Raw genomic sequence first — 20,225 nt, 5'->3', positions numbered from 1 at the left:
CATTAAATTGCAGTGGCAAAATAAATGAAAAGTAATGAAAAGTTGCAATCCATTCTAAAAATGTCAATGTACCAGTTATTATTAATCAAAGGCAACTTTGATGGTTGTTTTAGTCAGTACTTGTTGATACAATACAATATTTTCTCTAAGCCTCTTGGTTCCTGCAGATTAGATGAATAAGGCTGAGGGAAATGTAACCATAACTCCCCTTCCTCTGTATTTGCAGGAAGGTGTGGAGGTGAGAGTGGCGAGAATCTTCAACACGTTTGGTTCCCGGATGCACATGAATGACGGACGAGTCGTCAGTAATTTCATCCTTCAGGCGCTACAAGGAGAACCTCTCACTGTATGTATTTTTGAGCTTTTTACTTCATCGGCTTTCAATTCTTTCCAGTGATAAATGAATTTCTCTCAGACAGGATTTTTGTTTTTTCACTTGGTGATTGATATGGATTGTTGAGCTTGCAGCCACCTAAACATAAACTTCTATAACGTAGCAAATGCAGATGGGGGTATTTTTCCAAGGAGATGTATTTTCTATCGACAAATAGTAATGCTACTAATTTATGTTCTTTTAGGTGTACGGTACTGGATCCCAAACTAGAGCCTTCCAATATGTAAGGTAGGAAATTAAGCATTTCTTTTGCATTTTAATCCAAAATATTGAACCGTTTAGTATCATAATTTAAAGATTTTTACCATCGATTGTTAGTGTTTTTTTCTAACCTTTGTATTTGGTGGTTTTGTTCCCTAAATCAAGTGTACTAGAGTAAAACAGTTTTTTTCTCCTTTTGATGTATAGATTAAATAGGACATACCGGTATGTTGTTCAGTGAATTCCTTGAAGGCATTTGTAATCGGTGTGAGTCAGACTGAAACAGCTTCAGGTCTGAGTCAGAAATATCAATATTTTTCAGGTTCAAACAGTAGCTATTGGTTTGTTTGTGGAGGATGAGGAGATTAATTTCAACAATTTGACAGAGAGAGATCAGAGACACAGAGCGTTTGAAGTCTTCCTATCTCATCAAACCATGTACCTGCTGCCCTGTGTGACGTTTGTGTCAAAAGTGTTTGGTGAACTTTTATATTAATGCATTTTATAAAAGTAAATAAAAAGCTTGATGCCTTTTGGTAAACCAATATTATGTTCCCCTGACCTCACATAAAAAAATCAAATAAATTAGCGTCCAGTTAAACTTGTCAGGAGTGAAATGGTGAAATTTCTAGAGTTTTGTTTTATTTGTTCAATATAAAAAGATTTCTACATTATAAAACTGTAATTATACTTGGACATTTCTAGCCTTCAACCAGAATGGCTTAAAAAATACATTCATGTGATAAGTTTGCTACATAGAGCAAGAAGATCATCTGCTCTCAGTTGTTGTGTGTTAGCTCTATTTGTCTTAAATATTTTCATGTTTATTTTGCTCTGTTGGCTTGGAAAAACAGTTGAAGTTTCATTTATACCTCAAGGGAAAGTGTCCTGCTTATGAAAAAGGTCATTTTAAAAGGCCCAATTTCTTTGTGTGTGTTTTTGTTTGGACTCCAGCCTTTAGTTTGCCAGTTCTCATGGCATTTCCAAAACAGAGTTGGGGTCTTGAGTATTTGAATTTAACTAAAGCTGCAAAAACAGATACTTAAGACTTACTGAGATGAGTGCTCTAAAAACTTGAGATTTGACTTTGACCTGAGGTATTCAACAAGATAAGAGTAGCTCAACCAATCAGCCTTTTACCATCAGTAAGCCCACAGAAATGTGCAAGATTTTGTGTTTATGGGTGCGTTTGACTTAATAGCAGGTCCTATTCATAAATCATTGATAAAACTTTCATGCTTGACCGTAGCTTTCTGATAAGAACCACACATAACTCACTACCAGAATCTATTTCCTGATTCATGGACTGGCCTTATTGTTACCAATTTTCCAGTTCTTCAATATAAAAGCACTGTTGGTTCAGAAAATTGGATAACTTGTGTTAATCCATTTCAAGCTTTGCAAGTTTTATCTCAATGTGAGTGCACTTGTACATCTTAATGGGATAAATATTGTATCTTATTTGATTTCCAAAACTGGTTCAAATGTTCTGTAGGGCTGCTTTCTGTATCATCATTGCAATATCAATGTGTCCAAGATTATAATAATACGTCTGCTTTAATACAATACTTGGTAGGTTATTGTCCTTTATATACCATACATGCATGCTCTGTACATTGCATAATTGGGCTGTTTGAATGGACACAAGCTGCAGCTCTGATGTTAAACAAAAAATCACAACATGTTTAATCAATAAATCCCAGCTAATGATTTTTGGTGCAGTAATCATGTTCTATCAAGGACAAACATTTCTTTTCAATAAAGTAATGGCTGAAACACCTCAAAAGATAATTGGGATTATATTATTGTAAATTACAGCTTTTCTTTGGACAACAAACAATTATGCTCAGAAATACCACAAACTAACTTTAGCTGCTTTTCGATAGGGGGATTCTGCGTTTAAGCTCCTAAAATTGTTTTAATTTACAAAGTCAGCCGCGACCGTCTTATTAGATGAAGGAACAAAGCAGTTTTCCTGGAACAGTAAAAAATAAAATTGCCACAATCGATTCAGTCTTTTAATAACCAGGAGCCTATAAATCACTGCAGGCGCAATGTGTTTCTTGTTACACCACATCCATCTACGCATTTATTTCAGATATAATTACCAAGAACGACAGCATAGCATTCAGTAACCTAATATTTAGCATCAGTTCAGTGACAAAGAGCTCCTAAAGGTTTTGGTACCGAGCGTGTTGCATAAGGCCGTTTGCTTAGAGCTTGAGTATCATCTCAGATTTCGTCCATGAAATTAAATGTGTAGCTTGGCAGTCAATACGGTGATGTTATCTTCCTCTGGCATTCCAAGTGAACTTTCATAAGCAGAGACTCTGTTCTTTCACTCATCCATCACATCTGTGTCAATTAACCACTCTGTTCCCTTTTAAGCCTTTTCAGAAGCAGTTTAAGGCAAAAATATATCCTACTTTTAAAGTTATAGTTTCAACAAATACCAGTGAATAGAATTTCAAAAGCTTTAGAGAGATCTGTTTGAATACTTGGCTCAGATCAAAACGTTTCAACATTTTAAATTCTAAATAACATCAGGTCTCAGTAGGAAAAACTGCTTAAATGTTGCACCAGAATAAGACTGTGCAACAGGCACTAAGTGGTGCTAAGTCCAATTTTTATGAAACTTCATTGGTTTCATAAAACTAATGAATGGTATTCATTAGTATTCATATTCAATGAATGGTAATGGTATTTTTGGTACTTTGGTTTTCTTCTCCATTTTTTTTCATGTTACCGAGACACTTCACTACACCCTCTGGAAACGTAAAGAGTATTATGGAAGTGTAACTTTTCAAGTTATCCCTTATTTTACTTACGATTAAGAAAATTTGAGAATTTTTCCGAATAACTATTATTCCTATTAATAGCTTTTGCGTTGATTTATACTCAGATAATCTTCATCTTTGCCAAATCACAAACAGATTTTTTTATGCCTATCTAACACACGTCTGTGGTTCTGCTATTCAAGTTTGTTGTTTATGAAATCTGTTTATGATTTAGTTTCTTTGAGTCAGTTTTCCTGTCATTTGTGAAAGTAGTCTTCAGAAATCAATTATCAGTGAAAAAATCCCCAACTCACTTCATATCTTTAAGAGCTGCAATTGTTTTGTTTGTTGTTGTTTGTACAATTTGCACTTAGCCTTTGTAATTTTTTTTAGATCTTGGTGTATTGATGGAAATTTATTGAGCTTTCAAACTCAAAGGTCTACAGAGGAACGTCAGAGTAATCCCTTTGCCGACAAAAGAGCCTCAATTTTCAGCCACAAACAATATTGTAGAAAATTTCTTTAGCCTTTCAACATATGCAGAAATATTTGCAGTACAAAGATAAAATATTTTTTCTTGTTAAACAGTGTCACAACATTCAATTACCGAAGCTTAATGTTTCTGCCCTACTGTCTATCCACTCTTTTTTCCATCTAATCTTTAGAGTATAAATTGGAAAAAGATCAGCTTTTAAATCAGATGGTTAGATCTGCAATCTGGTAACCATGCAATACTGAAGTTGCGTGGTAACATTCACAATATTTCCTTATTGAAGTGGAATAATTTCCTCGGATTATTATGTGTGCACGACAAGTCTCTGAGCTTTGGACCTGAGCCTAAAAAAAGGTCTGGTATATACCAATACCATAATCATGTCTAAAAAAATCAGTTTTACCACAATAACTATAAAGAAAATGTTGCAGCAACAACCTGGTGGACGTGTTCACACATAGTGGTTTTGTTGAAGCACCTTTTGATTCAACTGCTGAATTCAGGAGTCTGATAATATCTTGCATTTAAAATTGACAATATTTTTTCTGCTTTGCAAAGGTTTTTCCAAACCAGTCAAGCTTCGAGGTAAAAAAAAAAAAAAACCTCCACAGGGTTCTGTCAAAGTCAGTTCTGCAGTCCGATTTCTTTTACTGATGAAGGCATTTTCTCCAAGATTTTTGTTGTAACTTGGACTCTGTGTGAAGCTGTAAAATAAAATGCCTCATCTTCAGCTTTCTTCCAGACACTAAAGATTTGAGGACAAACCTGTTCACAGTCGTTCATAATTTCATCCACGGTGAGGGTGGATGTGTTTGGTGATGAGCTGTTGCCCTGGTTAAACCTTACCGTTTGGAAAGGTTTAAAATGTTTAGGTCCAATAAATCATAACACTTTCTGTAGATGACAGACTTCACTGTCCCAAGCTTTTATTAATCTGTATGAAGGAATGGGTCAAAACACCAACAAACAACTGTGAGGAAACCCAAAACACCTGTCCCAAATTATACATGTTAACATGCATTTCAACTGTATACTAAGGAGATGTATGTCAATTTATTCTGGCATTTATAGGGATGAAAATATCGTAATCCCCACCTACCCAAAAGTATTAGTCTGATTTACTGTCAGAGTGAGGGAAAAATGTTTTGTGTCTTTTTATACAGTGAAAGTAAACATTTGGATTAAACTGAGTTTCGGAAGCACATTCAAAATGGATTTACTGATTAAACAATCTATAGCATTTTTATTATATCTATAAAATTTTGTAATTTTGATGTTGACGAAACTTTTTTTTTTTTTTTTTTGCAGCGACCTGGTTAACGGCCTCGTGTTGCTGATGAACAGCAACATCAGCAGCCCAGTCAACTTGGTGAGCAACATTCTTAAAATCTGATGTACAAAATGTATTCTTCTACAAAATAGGAATGGAAGCATTTCTCGTGCATCTTCACGTGTATGTCGCTCACAAGAATGATTTAATGAACATAAATGTTGTAATTTCAGGGAAACCCAGAAGAGCACACCATATTGGAGTTTGCCCAACTCATCAAAAGTCTTGTTGGTAAGACGGTAATCCCTCTCGCTGTCAGTGTAGGCTTCTGACCCCTGTAATCCCTCATTCACGTTTATCTCTTGTACAATTTTCAGACCAACACAGAATAAATTATGTAGGAAATATGCATGCAAAAGCTATCGCGACTCATATTGCATTGAGTGAAAGCCTTCAGAATCTTCCTGTCACTGTATGTGGCACATAGATAAGTTCATCTGAAGGGAAAGGAAGAGAGCGGAACATTTTTACTAGGTAATAATGTGAAAACCTGAGATCAGTTTGTTCTCTGCTAATTTATTTCACTAATTAATATTTATTTTTCTAAAGCTGCAGTTTAAAAAATAGGAAGAAAAAAATCTCTTAAAAGTTTGATGTTATTACAGTTTTTCCCCCCTGTGAACATGTTATTCTCTGTCCCTAAACCCATTCAAATGAATCCAAATGCGCATCGCGGACGCGCAGTGAGCCGAAGTCAGATCCAGTTTCTGTCGGAGGCCCAGGACGATCCCCAGAGGAGGCGACCCGACATCCGAAAAGCCAAGATGATGCTCGGCTGGGAACCCGTGGTATGTGTGCTGCATGACATGAGCTGTTCCCATCCACACATGTAGCCTTTGGTTGTTGATAAAAAGTTGCTTTAAAGCTCATATGCTAAATCCTTGGAGGCTTTAAGCTGTGAAACTGAAACGGACATGAAACATCTATATATGGTGTTTGAAAGTTTGTATATATACGAATTTTATATTGTGTAAAGCTCGTACACAATAGTAATAAGTTAGCGAAGCTATATGGGTGACACAGGGTGCATTCACACCAGCCCTATTTAGTCCACTTTAACCGAACTCTGGTTTGCTTCCCCAGAAAGTCTGGTTCATTTAGACCAAAACCTAAAATCCTAGGTCTTGGTTCAGTTGAAGTGAACTCTGATGTGGTTTAAATGTGTATGTGAATGCCAAGCAGACCAGAGACCACTCCTAAAGCAGGAAGTGGACTATAATGCAGAGTATTTTGGGTCAGTGCAATCAAAACAAACGTCTAGTCTAGCGCTAGCGGCAGGAATGGTTCGTCATTTTTAACTTGCCATCAATCAGGACTGGTTAAGTTTAAAATCCTCTAACTAGGTATTAGCTTAAAAGCTAACCTCTCTTTCATCAAAAAATGAAGTTGTTCATTTACTCAAAGCCCCACTTCAGAAAACCACAACTCTCTGTGTAACTAAACCTGTCTGTAGCATATGACGTTCATGTCAGTTATTTATACTAACAGAGCAATAATGTTTTGTGTGAACAGGTGCCGCTGGAGGAAGGTTTGAACAAAACTATTCAGTATTTCAGCAGGGAACTAGAACACCAGGCCAACAACCAGTACATCCCCAAACCTAAAGCTGCCCGCATGAAGAAAGGAAGGCCCAGACATAACTGAGCATCAGCGGTCTGCTCTGCCGAACACTCCTCCACCATCAGAGAGGAGCTTCTCTCTGATGTACCCTGCTGAGTAGAGCACTTTTTGGAGCAGTGTCCCGTTTTGGGTCACGGCGGCGGCTTTCTCTCTGAGCTCTCTTTAAAAGCGGATGATGCCTTGTGTCGGAGCGGCAGCTGTGATTTGGTGAGGTCTCCCTCCCTGAAGCTTTCAAAACTGATGGACAAGTCTGAATCAAAGAAGCTACCTGCTGGAGCGGAGGACTGGAATTCCAGCCTATGTTTTGGGAGTATATTTTCGTGGATTTCGTGCTGTTCTTGCTATTTAATACAACGCCATGAGAATCTTGGCGAGCAGCTCAGACCTCGCGGAAACGAATGGCGTTTATCAATTTCATGGTGTATCGTGTCTGGAGAGGAGCCGTCCGAGTTTGTTTTCCCACTGGACGTCTTGTTGCGTCAGTCTGCCAAACCCGTAGCGCACGGCAGGTTGTGGACAAATTCTCCAGCTCAACAGTTTACGGCGCCATAATTGTTTTTAAAGATATTGTGTTTGTGAAATTTTCATGCCACGGTGTGCAGTATCATATTGATGTGAAGAGGCTATTTTAATAAAATATTTCCAATGATTTGCGTGTGATGTTGCCACTTTAGTTCAGAAAGTTCTGCGAAAAGCTTCAAAACTGATTTCTAATTAAGATCAAAAGAACAGGATATGTAGTGATAAGAAAACCTGACAGTCAAAAGAAATGTTTTATGTCTGCAGTTGTTTGGGCTCCTAAGCTGTTGTATATTTTCACACTGAGTATACAAGAACTAAGAAATTGAAACTTAATCAAGTTATTTATCTCAACAAATGAAGTGCCTTTGTTTGGATACAAGGATGAACTTCTGTAATTAAATTGAATTTGAAGTGCAGCAAAACATGCACACCAAAACAACTGAGGTAAAAAAATAACCCAGGAAAGGTTAGAAAACTTAAGGTTGGAGTGTAAAACTGTCTTCCTTTGGTGAGCTGCTACACTTATGATTTTGCTTTAATTTATTTTTATTCTTTAGAATCTGCTGTTTTTAAAAATAAAAAATTAAACCTAGAACTATCTAATCGTGTAGTTAATGCAAAAGAAATGTATCAATCTTAAAACTTTACTGATTTGCTAACATGTTTAATATGAAGGTAGAAAAACCCGAACATGAAACTTTTATTTTTACTGAATCAAAGCCTCGATCTTGTTTGTTTTATTTAAAAAAAACAAACGAAAGAATAATTTTTATTTAATACAAAAGCATCATGGGTGGTTCATGGAAGAGATTGCTCTCTTTACAGTGACCGAATATACTAAAGAAGTTGGCTTATAGGAAAAGTACTATGGAAAAGTTGAGTGGAAGAAAAAAAATCCACTTCTGAAGTAGAGAAGGGAAGGATTTTTCAAGGAAGAAAAAGTCACTTAATCAGCACTGCTGGAGGTCCAGCATGAAGTTGCTACAGCTGGTGGTGATTAGAGAAGTCATGGCTGGTTTTGGCCACATCCAAAGTCAGTACCAATGTCTGCTTTAATAACCACATCATCTCTCCCTTTTGAATTTGATTACAATTAACTTCTTGATGAGCTTCAAATGAAGATGACTCAAGTTAAATAGTAAAATCAGGAGACAGAAGTCAGCACAAACCTCGTCTTTATTTCTATTAAAAGCCAGTGCCCCAAACTTGAGGCTGAACAGTTTCATTTATTGTAGGAATACAGAAACACTTGCAGGGATTTACTGACGGATGCAATCAAAATAAGTTGGCAGGACTCCTGTGAAAATGTTGGCAGGCATTATAGCCATCATTTTTGCTTTAGCTTCTATCACAGCTTGTGCGTGGGCGATGTTAATAGTAGTCGTAGTTGACATTTGCCCCGTGCCTGTAAGAAGACCTTGGCCCGATGGGGGCGTTTTCATCGTAGTGATGCTGTCGACCCTGGTCGTGGGAGCGGGCGTGGTCCATCCAGTACTGCAGGTCGGCCTCCAGCCTCTGGCGAGAAAAAGACGCCGCAGACGGATCAGGTTCGGTGAACTCAACAACAGCCAAACCAGCAACTGATAAGACATCCACTGACACTGACAGGAGGCAGCGCCATGATTAAAAAAAAAAAAAAAAATGTATGAAAGCCAAACTTTGAAAAGGCCAATCGTTTGACAGCTTTGGCCTTTTAAGGAAGCAACAACCGATGGCATATGCACGAGGCGTGATGTTCAGTGAGTGTTGGTGAAGTGCTGCTATGGCTGCCTGTAACTTGCTGTCAGCTGTTGGAAACAGTCGCAGCAGGGGGTTTATTTTGAGCGGTCCGCCTCCCTCCCTCCCTGCTCTTATCTCTGCTCTCTGTTCCTCACCGTCTCTGGTGAAATCATGGTGGTCAGTGACCTGAAAGAGAGCTGAGTCTGGATCAGTGAGTAGCTTTAAACTTCTGTGTGAGAAACGGCATTCATGTTTGTCACACAGACGTTGAATGCCGTTTCTCACACAGGTTTTCATCTGTATTTATTTATTCCAGTTTTTGTGTAGGTAGAGGTGCTTTCTATAGGGGATCATTTAGATGAGGCTGATGTTTACTCTGTATTTTATTTACTATGTGCTTTAAGTTTCAGTTTCTCTAATTCTAGCTTTTTTAAACTCTTTAATGTCTTAGATGCCTTGTTAACTTAAAGTAAAAAAAAGTTTAAGTTTAAAAGAAAAACAATGTCTCACTTGAAGCCTTTTAAAGTCAGGAAGTGCATGCTATTTGATAAAGCACAAGTCAAATTGGTAAAAGCTAAATCGACCATAATTTCATCCGAAAGTACTGAATCTTCTTGACCTTGCTGTGAACTCTTGACTGTACAGTCAGTCTTGCAGTCGTGTCAAATTTAAACCGTAGAGACGAGAACAACTTTCCATCTCTGCTCATTAAGTACATTTTATTTTCTGTATTCTTGAGAAAAGTGCTCATGTCTGGTAGCTACACCAAGAACTCATCGGTTTTTCAACAACAACGAAAATGTAAAAGATAACTTACCTGTTCATCAAATCCCATTTGCATAAACTGCATAATCCACTGCTGGACGTCTGGCCTGCTGCGATCCCAGACGTTCCTCTTTGTTCTGCTCAGCTTGGCCAGGAACTCTTGGGCCTTAGACGAAGGGATGGCAACCGAAGACTTGGATGGAGCATGTTCAGCTTCTGCCACTACATAAATTAGTGAAAGAGGGAACAAATTAAAAGGACTTTTTTTTTTTTCTGATGCGGGTCAGTTTAATAAATAATAAATAAAAAAAATTGGTGGCGTCTGAGTGTTACCATTTCTTTTCACTAAGATCTTCTGCAGGCGGTTCTCGCTGGACACGTCTGCAAAGGAGAGCCAATCGAAACGTAAGAGGTTTGAGTTCAAAGCCATTCTGATCTGAACTCAAATCAACCTTCACATCCAGGAAAGTGCTTTGCTGAAGCGTTCAGAAACCTTGAACCTTTCTACTCAACCCATTCTTTGCCTGTCATGTCTCCACAATGCATCCGTCTGATCAACACAACACGTTAAGAAAAGAGGGGGAAGAACCTGGGGAAGCACTTACAGCAGAGGTGTCAAACTCCAGTCCCTAAAGGCCACTGTCCTGCAGTTTTTAGATGTGCCACAGGTACAAAACACTGGAATGAAATGGCTTAATCACCTCCTCCTTGTGTAGATCAGTTCTCCAGAGCCTTGCTAATGACCTAATTATTCTATTCAGGTGTGGTGCAGCAGAGGCACATCTAAAAGTTGCAGGATACCGGCCCTTGAGGACTGGAGTTTGACACCTGTGCCTTACAGTATTTTCAGAAAGTCATTTATTTTGAAACCTTGACACATTTGTCTCACCACGGAAACAGTATAAGAACATAATTTCAGTTTTATATTAACAGGTGAGCAGACTTTTGTTTTTGATACATTAACAATCGGGAACATTGTTATTCATTATGTTAAATCACAGTGACAGTGTGAGATTTTGGTTATGTCTTGTTTTGAGTATGTAATAAAAGTGTCCCATTAAACCAGGGATGTCGAACTCGTTTTCATTTTAGGCCACATCAACATTATGAATGTCCTCAAAAGGCCTGTTGCGACAGAACACGAGGATGATTGGCAGCACTAAGTCCGTCGTTCTGGATCTGATTGGTTGTTTCTGACAGAGTTGTGCATTTCTACACATTGCAGAAGCAGCACAGAACGGAGGCAGAAGCACTTGATTTTTTTCACAGATATTTTGTCTCATACTGTCAGGACATAGGGACAGTTTTAACAAGTATATAAACAACATATTTTATAAAATTACAGCTTTAATTGACTGTTAAATAGCTTTGTCCAAATTCGATGAGAACTTAATATTCAATATTATTTAACATATTTTCACATTGATGTAATTTGGCAGTACACAGTCATAAAAACTGCTTTGATTTGATTTGATCAATAAAGTAATAATCACAAAACTATTATCGTGAAGATCCTATTTGTGTGGCCTTTGAAAAAAGCTTTGGTGGGCCTTGAGTTTGACACGTGCACTGTACCGACATTTTTTATATCTTCACAGTTTTTCGTTATTGAATGATGATTTTTGATGTTTCTGTTTCTCCTAGATTTTTTGTTTTGTCAATTCAAGGGGAACTGATTATTCTTGCTTCTGTAATTAAATTTAAATAAATTCTATATTGATGGGTTAAATATTAAATGGCATATATTCCATATTGGACTCATATAATATATGTGAGGTTATGTAGGCGATATGAGGATAAATGGATAAGGAGTGGGAATATGAAAGGTTTACCCTTCCCCCCACTTTCATGAATATGTTAAACACGACTTGACGTTATGCTTCAAAGCTGTTAGTACTCAGAAAGAGAAAAAGAAAGGAAGAAAGAATCTGGATGTCGGTTGCAATAAAGTGAAGCCCGTGCTGCAGATTTTAAAGTATTTTTAAAGTCAACTATTTCCTCAGATCCCATTTTCCTTCTTTTGCAGAGTGGATTAAGCCTCATTTAACACCCCTTTAAGGTGGAAGGGGGTAGAAATCACACCTTCAGATGAGCATAGTGAAGACAAATTAGACTTAGGACGGATGAACACGACGCGCTCCAAAAGTACTTGCTGCTAGAAAGTGACACGGATGAAGATTAGAGCACAAATTTGCATGGGGATGAGGGCAGGGAGGGTGAAGGTAGAGAGACCGGTACCTCTGGTGCAATGTGAGATTTCACCAGACGGTTGCCTACAGAGTATAACCTGTAACGTTTTTAACATTTCTCCAAAATCAGGTTTATGTTTATAAAACTGTAAGGATAAATATGATCACGATGGGAGACTCTTTGAGACATCCACGTGACTAGGTTGTCCCACAGTGACACTCTGTAGCCTGCAGTAACATTTAGACTCCATTTAAAAGAGGTAACTTCATGACGCCTTTACCTTTAAATCATATGTTGTACGCTGTTCTTGTCATTGGATATTTCATATGAAACAAAATATGTTCAAAATGAAAATACATTATTTTACTCACAACAAAAACCTCTGTTTATTTAGTCTATAAAAGCATAAAGAAACTAGCTGGCAGCATATTTTGTGCTTCGAAAGATGCTAAAACGGAAGAGAAAGCCCAGAAAATAACTTGGTAAGTCCAGGGGAACAAGTTTTCAGCTTGTTTGCTTATGAATATTATTGATGCATCTGTTTCCTGCGACTATTTCAGAGCCCGGAGGAGTAACTCTGCTCTGTGTTCAAAATACTCTTGGACCAGAGGCAACCAACAAACAAATCTTCCACTTCACCAACTTGGATGATCTTTTTTTTGTGCATTTGCACTTGCAAATGGCTCAGCTATGCTCTCAGAGAGTTTATACATGGATTTAATCGTCCGGGTTTTAAAACTCGAGGCAGACTGAAGGAAATCTATCGCAGAGTAAACTGAGCAGCTTAGACATCAGCTCTAAATCTCAGTCCGTCTGCCAGCGAGCAGAACGTGTTCACCATGTGGTCGGGGTTACAGATGGAGGAGATTAATTATAACCAGGTTTTTGTGCAGATGAATTAAACGATAAAGGAACAGCTTATTTCTTCAAAAGTCACTCACACAAAGGCAATTAGCTTAAATAAAAAAGGTGTGAATAAATTTATCTCCAGCTGTCGAAAAGGGAATTAATATCGGTATGTTTTCTTAAAGTAATCAGTGGAAATGATACTTTAAAGACACATTAATGCCAGAATTTCTAAAAAAAAAAAAAAAAAAAGGAAAAAAAAGAGCTGTGTTAAGCTGAAGATAGATTTTTTTTAAACCCTGCTTTTAGAGCAGGGTTTCTCTTTGAAAAGCAAAAACTATTTTTGGCTCAGAGTGAGATTCTGCAATAACAGATGGATTTATTGACTTGGCATTTCGCTTTCAAGGGTTTTTATTGATTGACTTTAAGAAGTGGAGTAGCACAGAAAAGTATTGCAAAAGTAAGAACAGAATCAGCTGTATTGGCCAAGGTTGTGTTCAGAAATAACTAATTTGATTTAGGTCTCATACACTCAAACTGCACAATCAGCTTTAATTTTTCACTTATTTATTTTCATTTTATAAATCTTGTTCGAATAAGATTTATTGTATTATTCAAACATGTTTTAGAAACTTACAGTAGTAATTTCGTATACTTTTCATGTAGCTTCCTTCCACACAATGCACTTTCAGGAACTAGACAGAGCGGGGTTATCGATCAGGGAAAATACCTCATGAGTTTCAAGAAGGAACCTGGTTGGTTTCTGGGTGGATAATTAGAACGAATGTTCCATAGAAATATCTGATAAGTACGAGTGAGTTGTCTTTAAGGTCTGGATAACTATTAATTATTATTAATATATTTAAGTTCTACTGAAGTACGAGTGATCTGATGTTGTACCAATCTTTGTGCCTTTATCTATGTAATATCATCAAGGTTGAAACTTTCTTTTATCATTAATCCTTCCGGGTTAAATGCCTCCATGTTATTCTGGAGAACCTTGTTATTTTATAAATATAGCTTCCTGTTCCAACATTGTAGCTTTTACAAGCCATAAATCACAAAAATGCTAAAAATTTTATGCCCCTGATTTGATGTAAGTTCTTCATACCTTTACCTACTCTGAGTGTAATATTTTTATATTTAACATTGAATGGAGGTTTTCTTCTTGTAACTGGCCTGCCACTGTACAGCGCTTCATTAACTCCAAGGACTCCAAAGTTGTTCACAGTGTGACAACTTGGTTACGAATTAGTTTTTTGTTTTTAATGTATACCATTTAGCATTTCAATATGTCTTTTTTTTGTTTCACTTTCAATGCAACACTTTTTAGTACATTTATTTCAGAGTCACTGTTGATATTTTTAACTACAGTCATGTTTTTCGATGCTAAAATTTCCCTTGAGAAACATTACAGAAAGAAACTCCAGAAATCCAAACCATACCGTTGAAATTTAGTGATCAAAAGAAAAAAATGAAGGTATTCTAAAAGGACAAGCTTGATTTCTGAACTGTTTCCCTTCTCCGTGTCAGACTGGATTGACTCAGACGCAGCCTGGGCCCAGATGGTCTCGGTTATGTGTGAATTATTCCCATGCTCGCCTCCGTCTTCTTTTTAATCTTTTCTAAGAATTTCCTTCTGACTTTGACTCATTTGAACACAATTCATGAGTTCCTGGAAATGCAGTTCAGGCTTATAATTAAAGCTAAACCGTGACGCGGCTCTGGCAATAACATAATATTGACTAGGATGGATTTTTCCTCTTGTCAAATATCAAAGCATCTGGGTTTTAAATGTTTCTCTACTTTAAACTGCATTGATAAAATGCACATTTTGAGGGAGATGCATGAATTAGGGCTCACTCTATATAAAATAAAATTGTTGCACTATTAGAAATTAACTAATTTTCTTCTCCAAGAGCAAAGATGTGTCCAACCACACCAGAAAAGGGAATAAGAAAAAAAAGAGAGACTGGGCTAATATGCAGAATAGACACAAAACAAGTGAAATCTCACTGAAGCAGAAGAAAAGCCAAAGAAATATTGTAGAATATGCTTACCTCCGAGAGTTGTAAGTGTCAGCAATGCAGCCAACCCAATAACCCTCAAACAGAGCTGCTGGGAAGCCATCTTGTACTCACTGAGTCTTTGTAGGACTCCTTGAAGGTTCATAAACTGCTAGACGACCAGAGGGAGGGGAGGGAAGGAGGCTGCACAGACTTTCCAAGTGGAAACTGGCCTGTGGCAGTGGAATGTCTTTTACCTCCCTGCCTAAGCAAATAACACTACAACAGAGCTTTTTTTTTGTTCCTTCTTAAAGGAATTTTGCATCCAAAGTACTTTTCCATGAATAGACATGCAACAAAAGGAGCAGGAAATGAAGGAGAAAGTGGGATAAATGCATTTTAAAATGCTGTGATCTGCGAGTTCTTAATCGTGCAGTGCTATTTTTTTCCCCCACAGGAAACGTTTTGCATCTTTTGAAGGAGTTTGATTGTGTGAGGACGTGCAAGGGAAGTACCTTGAGAAAATATAGGCTACTCTTTTTAGAGAATGAAAAGGAGGTGCAGAAACCGCCCACCAGGATCCACTTCACTTACCAGATGACTTCAGTAAGACTTTGGTAAATGCACAAGAATGGTGTTCTTTACAAATCTAACCAACCATTAGATCTGAGAGCTTCGAAGAAGATGGATGCTGTCAGCAGTATCTGAATCTTCCAGGGATTCAGATGCCTGGCCCTGTGCATCCAATCCTGCAGTCCTGGGGGAGAATTCAGAAAGTTTCCCAGGTAATCTGTTTGACTTGTACGTTGTGACAGTACCTTTATGGCAAGAATATATTGATGAGCGCAATGATGAATGGCCACATTCAGATTGGGCCAGCCTGCAGGAGTAGGTTGAGTGTGGGTCAAACAGGACAATTCTGCAGTGTTTGCAGGTGACGGTCTTTCAAAAACTGCTGCATTACACAATCAGGAAGTAAGTTAATAAGTGAGGTAACGGGGATATTTCTTCCTATTAAGGAGGGTAATGCCAATCAGACTGGAGCATATGTTTAGATAATTTTATAGCAAAATGTTATAGATGCTTAAAGGCCAATTTTAGTCTAAATACCAATGGAAAATTTACCAACAGAGGCTTAAAAACACACACACACCCACGCCCACACACGCATATTGTTCACCCGTAGCATTCAGTGCCAGGCCTCAAGGGCTGAAGTTCAGCTTAAAGGATCCCTTAGTTTGATGATTGTTTCACTGCCAGGCCTCTGCAGACATGCTGAGGAGGTAATTCAGTCATTTAAAACCGCTGTGTTGGAGCAGGGACTTTGTCATTTTCATACCTGTAGTTTTAAAGAACTGCCAAAATGTGATTCTTTTCAAACCATTCACTGCGTCACCCGCTCTATAAATTGTTTTATTCCACTTTTTCAAAAAAAAAGAGATTCAGACGAGGGGTGTTTTCACACCTGATGGTCCGGTAGACTCGGTTCGGTTGGGGATCAAAATTGCAACATTTGTTACATTTTCACCTGGTGCGGTTCGCTTTCACACTGCATTGTTACTTTAATTACTGCTGCTGGGTTTACCTCACCACAAGATCATAATGTGGGCTTTTTCACAGCCACTTCTCTCTTACATCCAGCTGGATTGAGACGTGGTGCTTTGGACAAAGTCAAAGCAGAAACCAAACTGTTAATGACCCATCCTGTTATCTGAACATTCGCAGGAAGAAGGAAGTGAGGTGTTTGTTCATTCAGTGGATTTTGTCCTGGTCAACTAGGCCACTCCTCAGGCCAAGCGAGAAACTCCACCTCCATAACAAAATATGTGTTATTTTTTATACACAGTTGAAGTTTATTTCTGTATATGCTGAAAATTAAGAGAAAATCCTGCTTTGATTGAAAAGTGAAACCCAGTTGTTCTGGAGCTCGATAGTCTGCTGTGATTGTGCTCAATGTTATTCTCTAACTGGCAAATCATGACATTATTATTTTTGAAAAGGGAAGAGCATTTATCATTCTTTATCAACTTAATAGCAATTTTCTCTCTGAGAGATATTTGAGTCTGTAAGTAAAAGATATTATCAACCACTGCTTCTGGCTTTCTGTTCAAAGATATCTGTGGTTAATGAGAGTAAATAGAATTTCTTCATTCAAAGGACAAATGGGAACATTCAAGATTACAAATGAATCAATTGCCGGTTATTAGAGTGGGATTTATTAAAGGAGGGGAAAATATGACTTTTTTGAGTTCAATATCTTATTATTCATTCATCAAAAACATACTTGGAGTGTTGCTGTGATTCTTTCATGCTTGTTTTGAATGAATCTCCCATGGCAACCAATCAGGGTGCCTAATCGTTTCTGATTCAAAGTGCTACTGATTTACTCAGAGCTCCTCTTGGATCTGCAGTTTCCAAGACTAGTGACAGCAGCAATTAGCCAATCAGCAATCACCTGGTGGAACTGCATGTCTGCTGAGCTCATCATACGGACTACAACACTCTGTAAACTGCATCATGGAGAAGCATTGTCGTAACGAAGTGCTGAAGGCAGAGTGTCTGAAAGGGTAGGAGGTTCTTGTAGAGAATTTCAAGGCATCACATATGGCTATCATGTGAAATCCATTTCCTTTTTAGTCTTATTTGATATATACACCATTTTCGTAACAACCGAAAGTAACAGTTACTTGATTGTGCCATAAAATGGTGCTATGTGGCTGGAAAATACATATTTTTCCCCACTTTGATGGTGTGCCACAGGGCTCAGTCGTTATATTTCTACTATCCATTCAGAGAGTTACTTTTGGACATCAAGCTAGACATTTATGGTTGCATACTTCTGCAGAACATGTTCAACTATAAAAGCTGGCAGAATTCACAAACTTGAACGTCTGTCATATCTTCTAATTGCAAATGGTCCATTTTTTTGTAATTCGGTAATAAAGAAGGTCATTCTAATTTATGGAAATCCCCTGCTAACACATAGTGATGAAGGGAGATTTGGTCTTTTCCCTAAGAACCTCCACTTTAATGAACTCTCTCTGCACACTGAACTTCAGACATCAACACTGTGCTTTTGAAACCAATTTTGAACTTTTTCTCTTTTTTTATTGAGACCCTTAATATAATCCGATACCGTTTCATCACAGAACGCCCCGAGAAATTCAACTACTCTTTTCTACCAGAAACGTTTCTTTTGTATTTAAAAAGTTGTGCACATTATCTCATAGGGACTGCTGACAGTGTGCTTGTTGCTTAGGTAGAACAGTAAATATAAAAGTAAAACCTATTTAGAAGTGTTTTGTTTCACTTGTGAAATAGAGAAAGTGTCTGTCAGACAGCGGAGATGTTTGGGTTGGAACTACAAACAGAGCCTGTGTGTCTCGGGGGTCGAACTGGAATGCAGGAAACCAGCAGCTGGCAGACGGTTGCAGAAATGAAGAGCAGATGGCGGAGAGTCGGGATACAAGTGAGCGAAATAATTAAAACGACAAAAAGGCTTACATGAATATGCAAACAAAAGTCTGTTAATTCAGTGTTGCTGGAAGTGACCTTGTCATCTTTATTAAAAAAAGTAATTTTGAAGCTTTTGCTCTTTCGCACGGCGCTCATCTCTGAGCAAACAGATCATTAAAGACATGGGCTGAACTGATCTGCTTCACACAAGGCGCTCTGTGAAAGCAGCAAGCCTCCGCTGTCGGTCAATACATGTCATTCCTCATAGTTTTAGAAGGCCCATTTCTAATTACTGTCTTTTGAAAAGTTCATTGTTCTTGGATTCATATTTACATTGACAAGGATCAAAGGAAAAAACACAAAAACAGACCAGATGCCTGAATTCCTGAAACCCACCTACTGAGTATCAGAGAAGGCGCTTTAACAACATTTTACTTGAAGCGTAAAACCACATTGTGGATTCAGGCGCAGTAATCAGTCCTGTTCCACTCAGTTACCACTTGTAATTCTCTGACAGGAAACGGACTGGAGCGAGAAATGGGACTGACAGAGGGACTAAAAATCATGAAGGCCAGAGAGAGAAGTCGATCCTGGCGGGGTAAATATTTTCAAAGCCAGCTCCTATACCTTCATTTGATAATTGTTTTGAACCCACCCGTCTACATGTAGCTCAGCGTAGGCTGAAAAATCTTTTGGATATATGTGTGTGAGTAAACGCTCTGAAGTATGGAGGTCTTTCAGAATTTGCCCACAAACCCATGAAATGAGCATTTCTGTGTGAGCGACTTCCTGTACAAAGAGAAAGCGGAAACGTAACCCTCACATGTACATATGAATTTGTTTCCTCGGAAATTAGGAATCTGAACATGAAAGGATCAGATAAAAACACTTTGCACTTTGGCCCCTAAATGCAATTTCCTTCTGTTGCGCCTTCACTCTTTGTCCTTGTTTGTGCGCCTCTATCCTCTATCTCCTGTCGCTCTTGATTTGACTGGGTTGTGTGTTGTGACCCGAGGCAGCGTCCTCAGCACTGAGACGTCCCAGGAGCCTCTCAGACCTCCAGCGCAGGATGAATGCAAAAGTACAAAATGCTGTACAAAAAGGACAGATTTTCCTAAAAGATGGAGAGATTTTAATTGAACTTTAATTCTTCCAATTCACTTCAAAGGTTCCTTTGAGGTTCAGAAGTCATCAGACTTTCTGGTTTTAAATCTCACAAGTCATCTGAATGAACACTTCTCATAAGGGAAGGTAGAATTACAGCAATGTAGCAGGAAAATGTAGAGGAAAAAATAAGTAAAATCCCAGAAGTGATACTTCTGACAATGTTTTGTTTTAATGCTTTATTGTTGTCTATAAGCAGACATTGTAATAAGAGCTTTACAGACTGAGTGTCCATTAGATTGACAGATGGTACAAGAAAGTGTTTCCTGTTTCTATATATTTTGTAGATCTCTACAACTTTATCTGAGTGTCAATTCACCACTGCATATAGAAACGCGACACTGAGTATATGCACAGAACCACCACCTTCTTGTGATGGAAGGTGTTTGTACACCTGAGATCCCGGCTGTTACGTTCAGTGTATTTTTCCTTCTAGGTAGAGTCTCTTGAACTGTCCTCAGTGAACAAGTTAGACTACTAAGAATCTCAAAGAACGACAGACTACAACCTAAAACAAAAACCTTGCCCATAGTGCTTGGTGAGGTCTGGACTGGTTTTGTCTTTGCTCCTGGGGTTCGACAGGGTTTGGCCTGGAAGGAAGACCCCTGCATGTGAGCCCACCACTTGATCCTGGAAGAACATCAGTAATGGTTCTTGTACTTATGAGGAATGACAACCCCATATATCAACATACTTTTCCCAGGAAAAACTCACTCTAGGGTGTTGGAAATGCTTTAAACCA

General features: G+C 38.1%; 2 protein-coding genes across 3 annotated transcripts in view; one reads left to right on the top strand and one right to left on the bottom strand.

The window, feature by feature from the left end:
• Nucleotides 1-7,464, top strand: part of uxs1 (UDP-glucuronate decarboxylase 1) — a 38,344-nt gene extending 30,880 nt beyond the window's left edge. For both annotated transcript variants that reach the window (XM_032567877.1, XM_032567876.1), the window contains 6 exons: nucleotides 227-346; nucleotides 579-622; nucleotides 5,174-5,234; nucleotides 5,369-5,426; nucleotides 5,880-5,983; nucleotides 6,708-7,464. In XM_032567877.1, the coding sequence (XP_032423768.1) occupies nucleotides 227-346; nucleotides 579-622; nucleotides 5,174-5,234; nucleotides 5,369-5,426; nucleotides 5,880-5,983; nucleotides 6,708-6,839 (519 nt within the window). In that variant the 3' untranslated portion in view covers nucleotides 6,840-7,464. The remainder of the gene's footprint in view (nucleotides 1-226; nucleotides 347-578; nucleotides 623-5,173; nucleotides 5,235-5,368; nucleotides 5,427-5,879; nucleotides 5,984-6,707) is intronic.
• A 1,031-nt stretch (nucleotides 7,465-8,495) lies between these two features.
• ecrg4a (ECRG4 augurin precursor a) lies at nucleotides 8,496-15,054 on the bottom strand. Its single transcript, XM_032567878.1, has 4 exons — nucleotides 14,918-15,054; nucleotides 10,155-10,202; nucleotides 9,874-10,043; nucleotides 8,496-8,852 (listed from the first exon to the last, which is right to left on the bottom strand). Exons 1-4 carry the CDS (start codon nucleotides 15,027-15,029, stop codon nucleotides 8,709-8,711), a joined length of 474 nt encoding a protein of 157 aa, XP_032423769.1. The 5' UTR covers nucleotides 15,030-15,054; the 3' UTR covers nucleotides 8,496-8,708.
• Between the last annotated feature and the right edge of the window lie 5,171 nt (nucleotides 15,055-20,225).

Source organism: Xiphophorus hellerii, chromosome 7, assembly GCF_003331165.1.
Source record: "Xiphophorus hellerii strain 12219 chromosome 7, Xiphophorus_hellerii-4.1, whole genome shotgun sequence".
NCBI lineage: Eukaryota > Metazoa > Chordata > Actinopteri > Cyprinodontiformes > Poeciliidae > Xiphophorus > Xiphophorus hellerii.
This window is presented reverse-complemented; position numbering and strand designations above follow the sequence as displayed.

Coding starts and splice junctions, on each gene's coding strand:
- ecrg4a (XM_032567878.1), bottom strand. CDS start 15,029: ATGAACCTTCAAGGAGTCCTACAAAGACTCAGTGAGTACAAGATGGCT. Junction 10,044..10,154: donor GATCTTAGTGAAAAGAAATG/GTAACACTCAGA, acceptor TAATTTATGTAG/TGGCAGAAGCTGAACATGCT. Junction 8,853..9,873: donor AAATGGGATTTGATGAACAG/GTAAGTTATCTT, acceptor TTTTCTCGCCAG/AGGCTGGAGGCCGACCTGCA.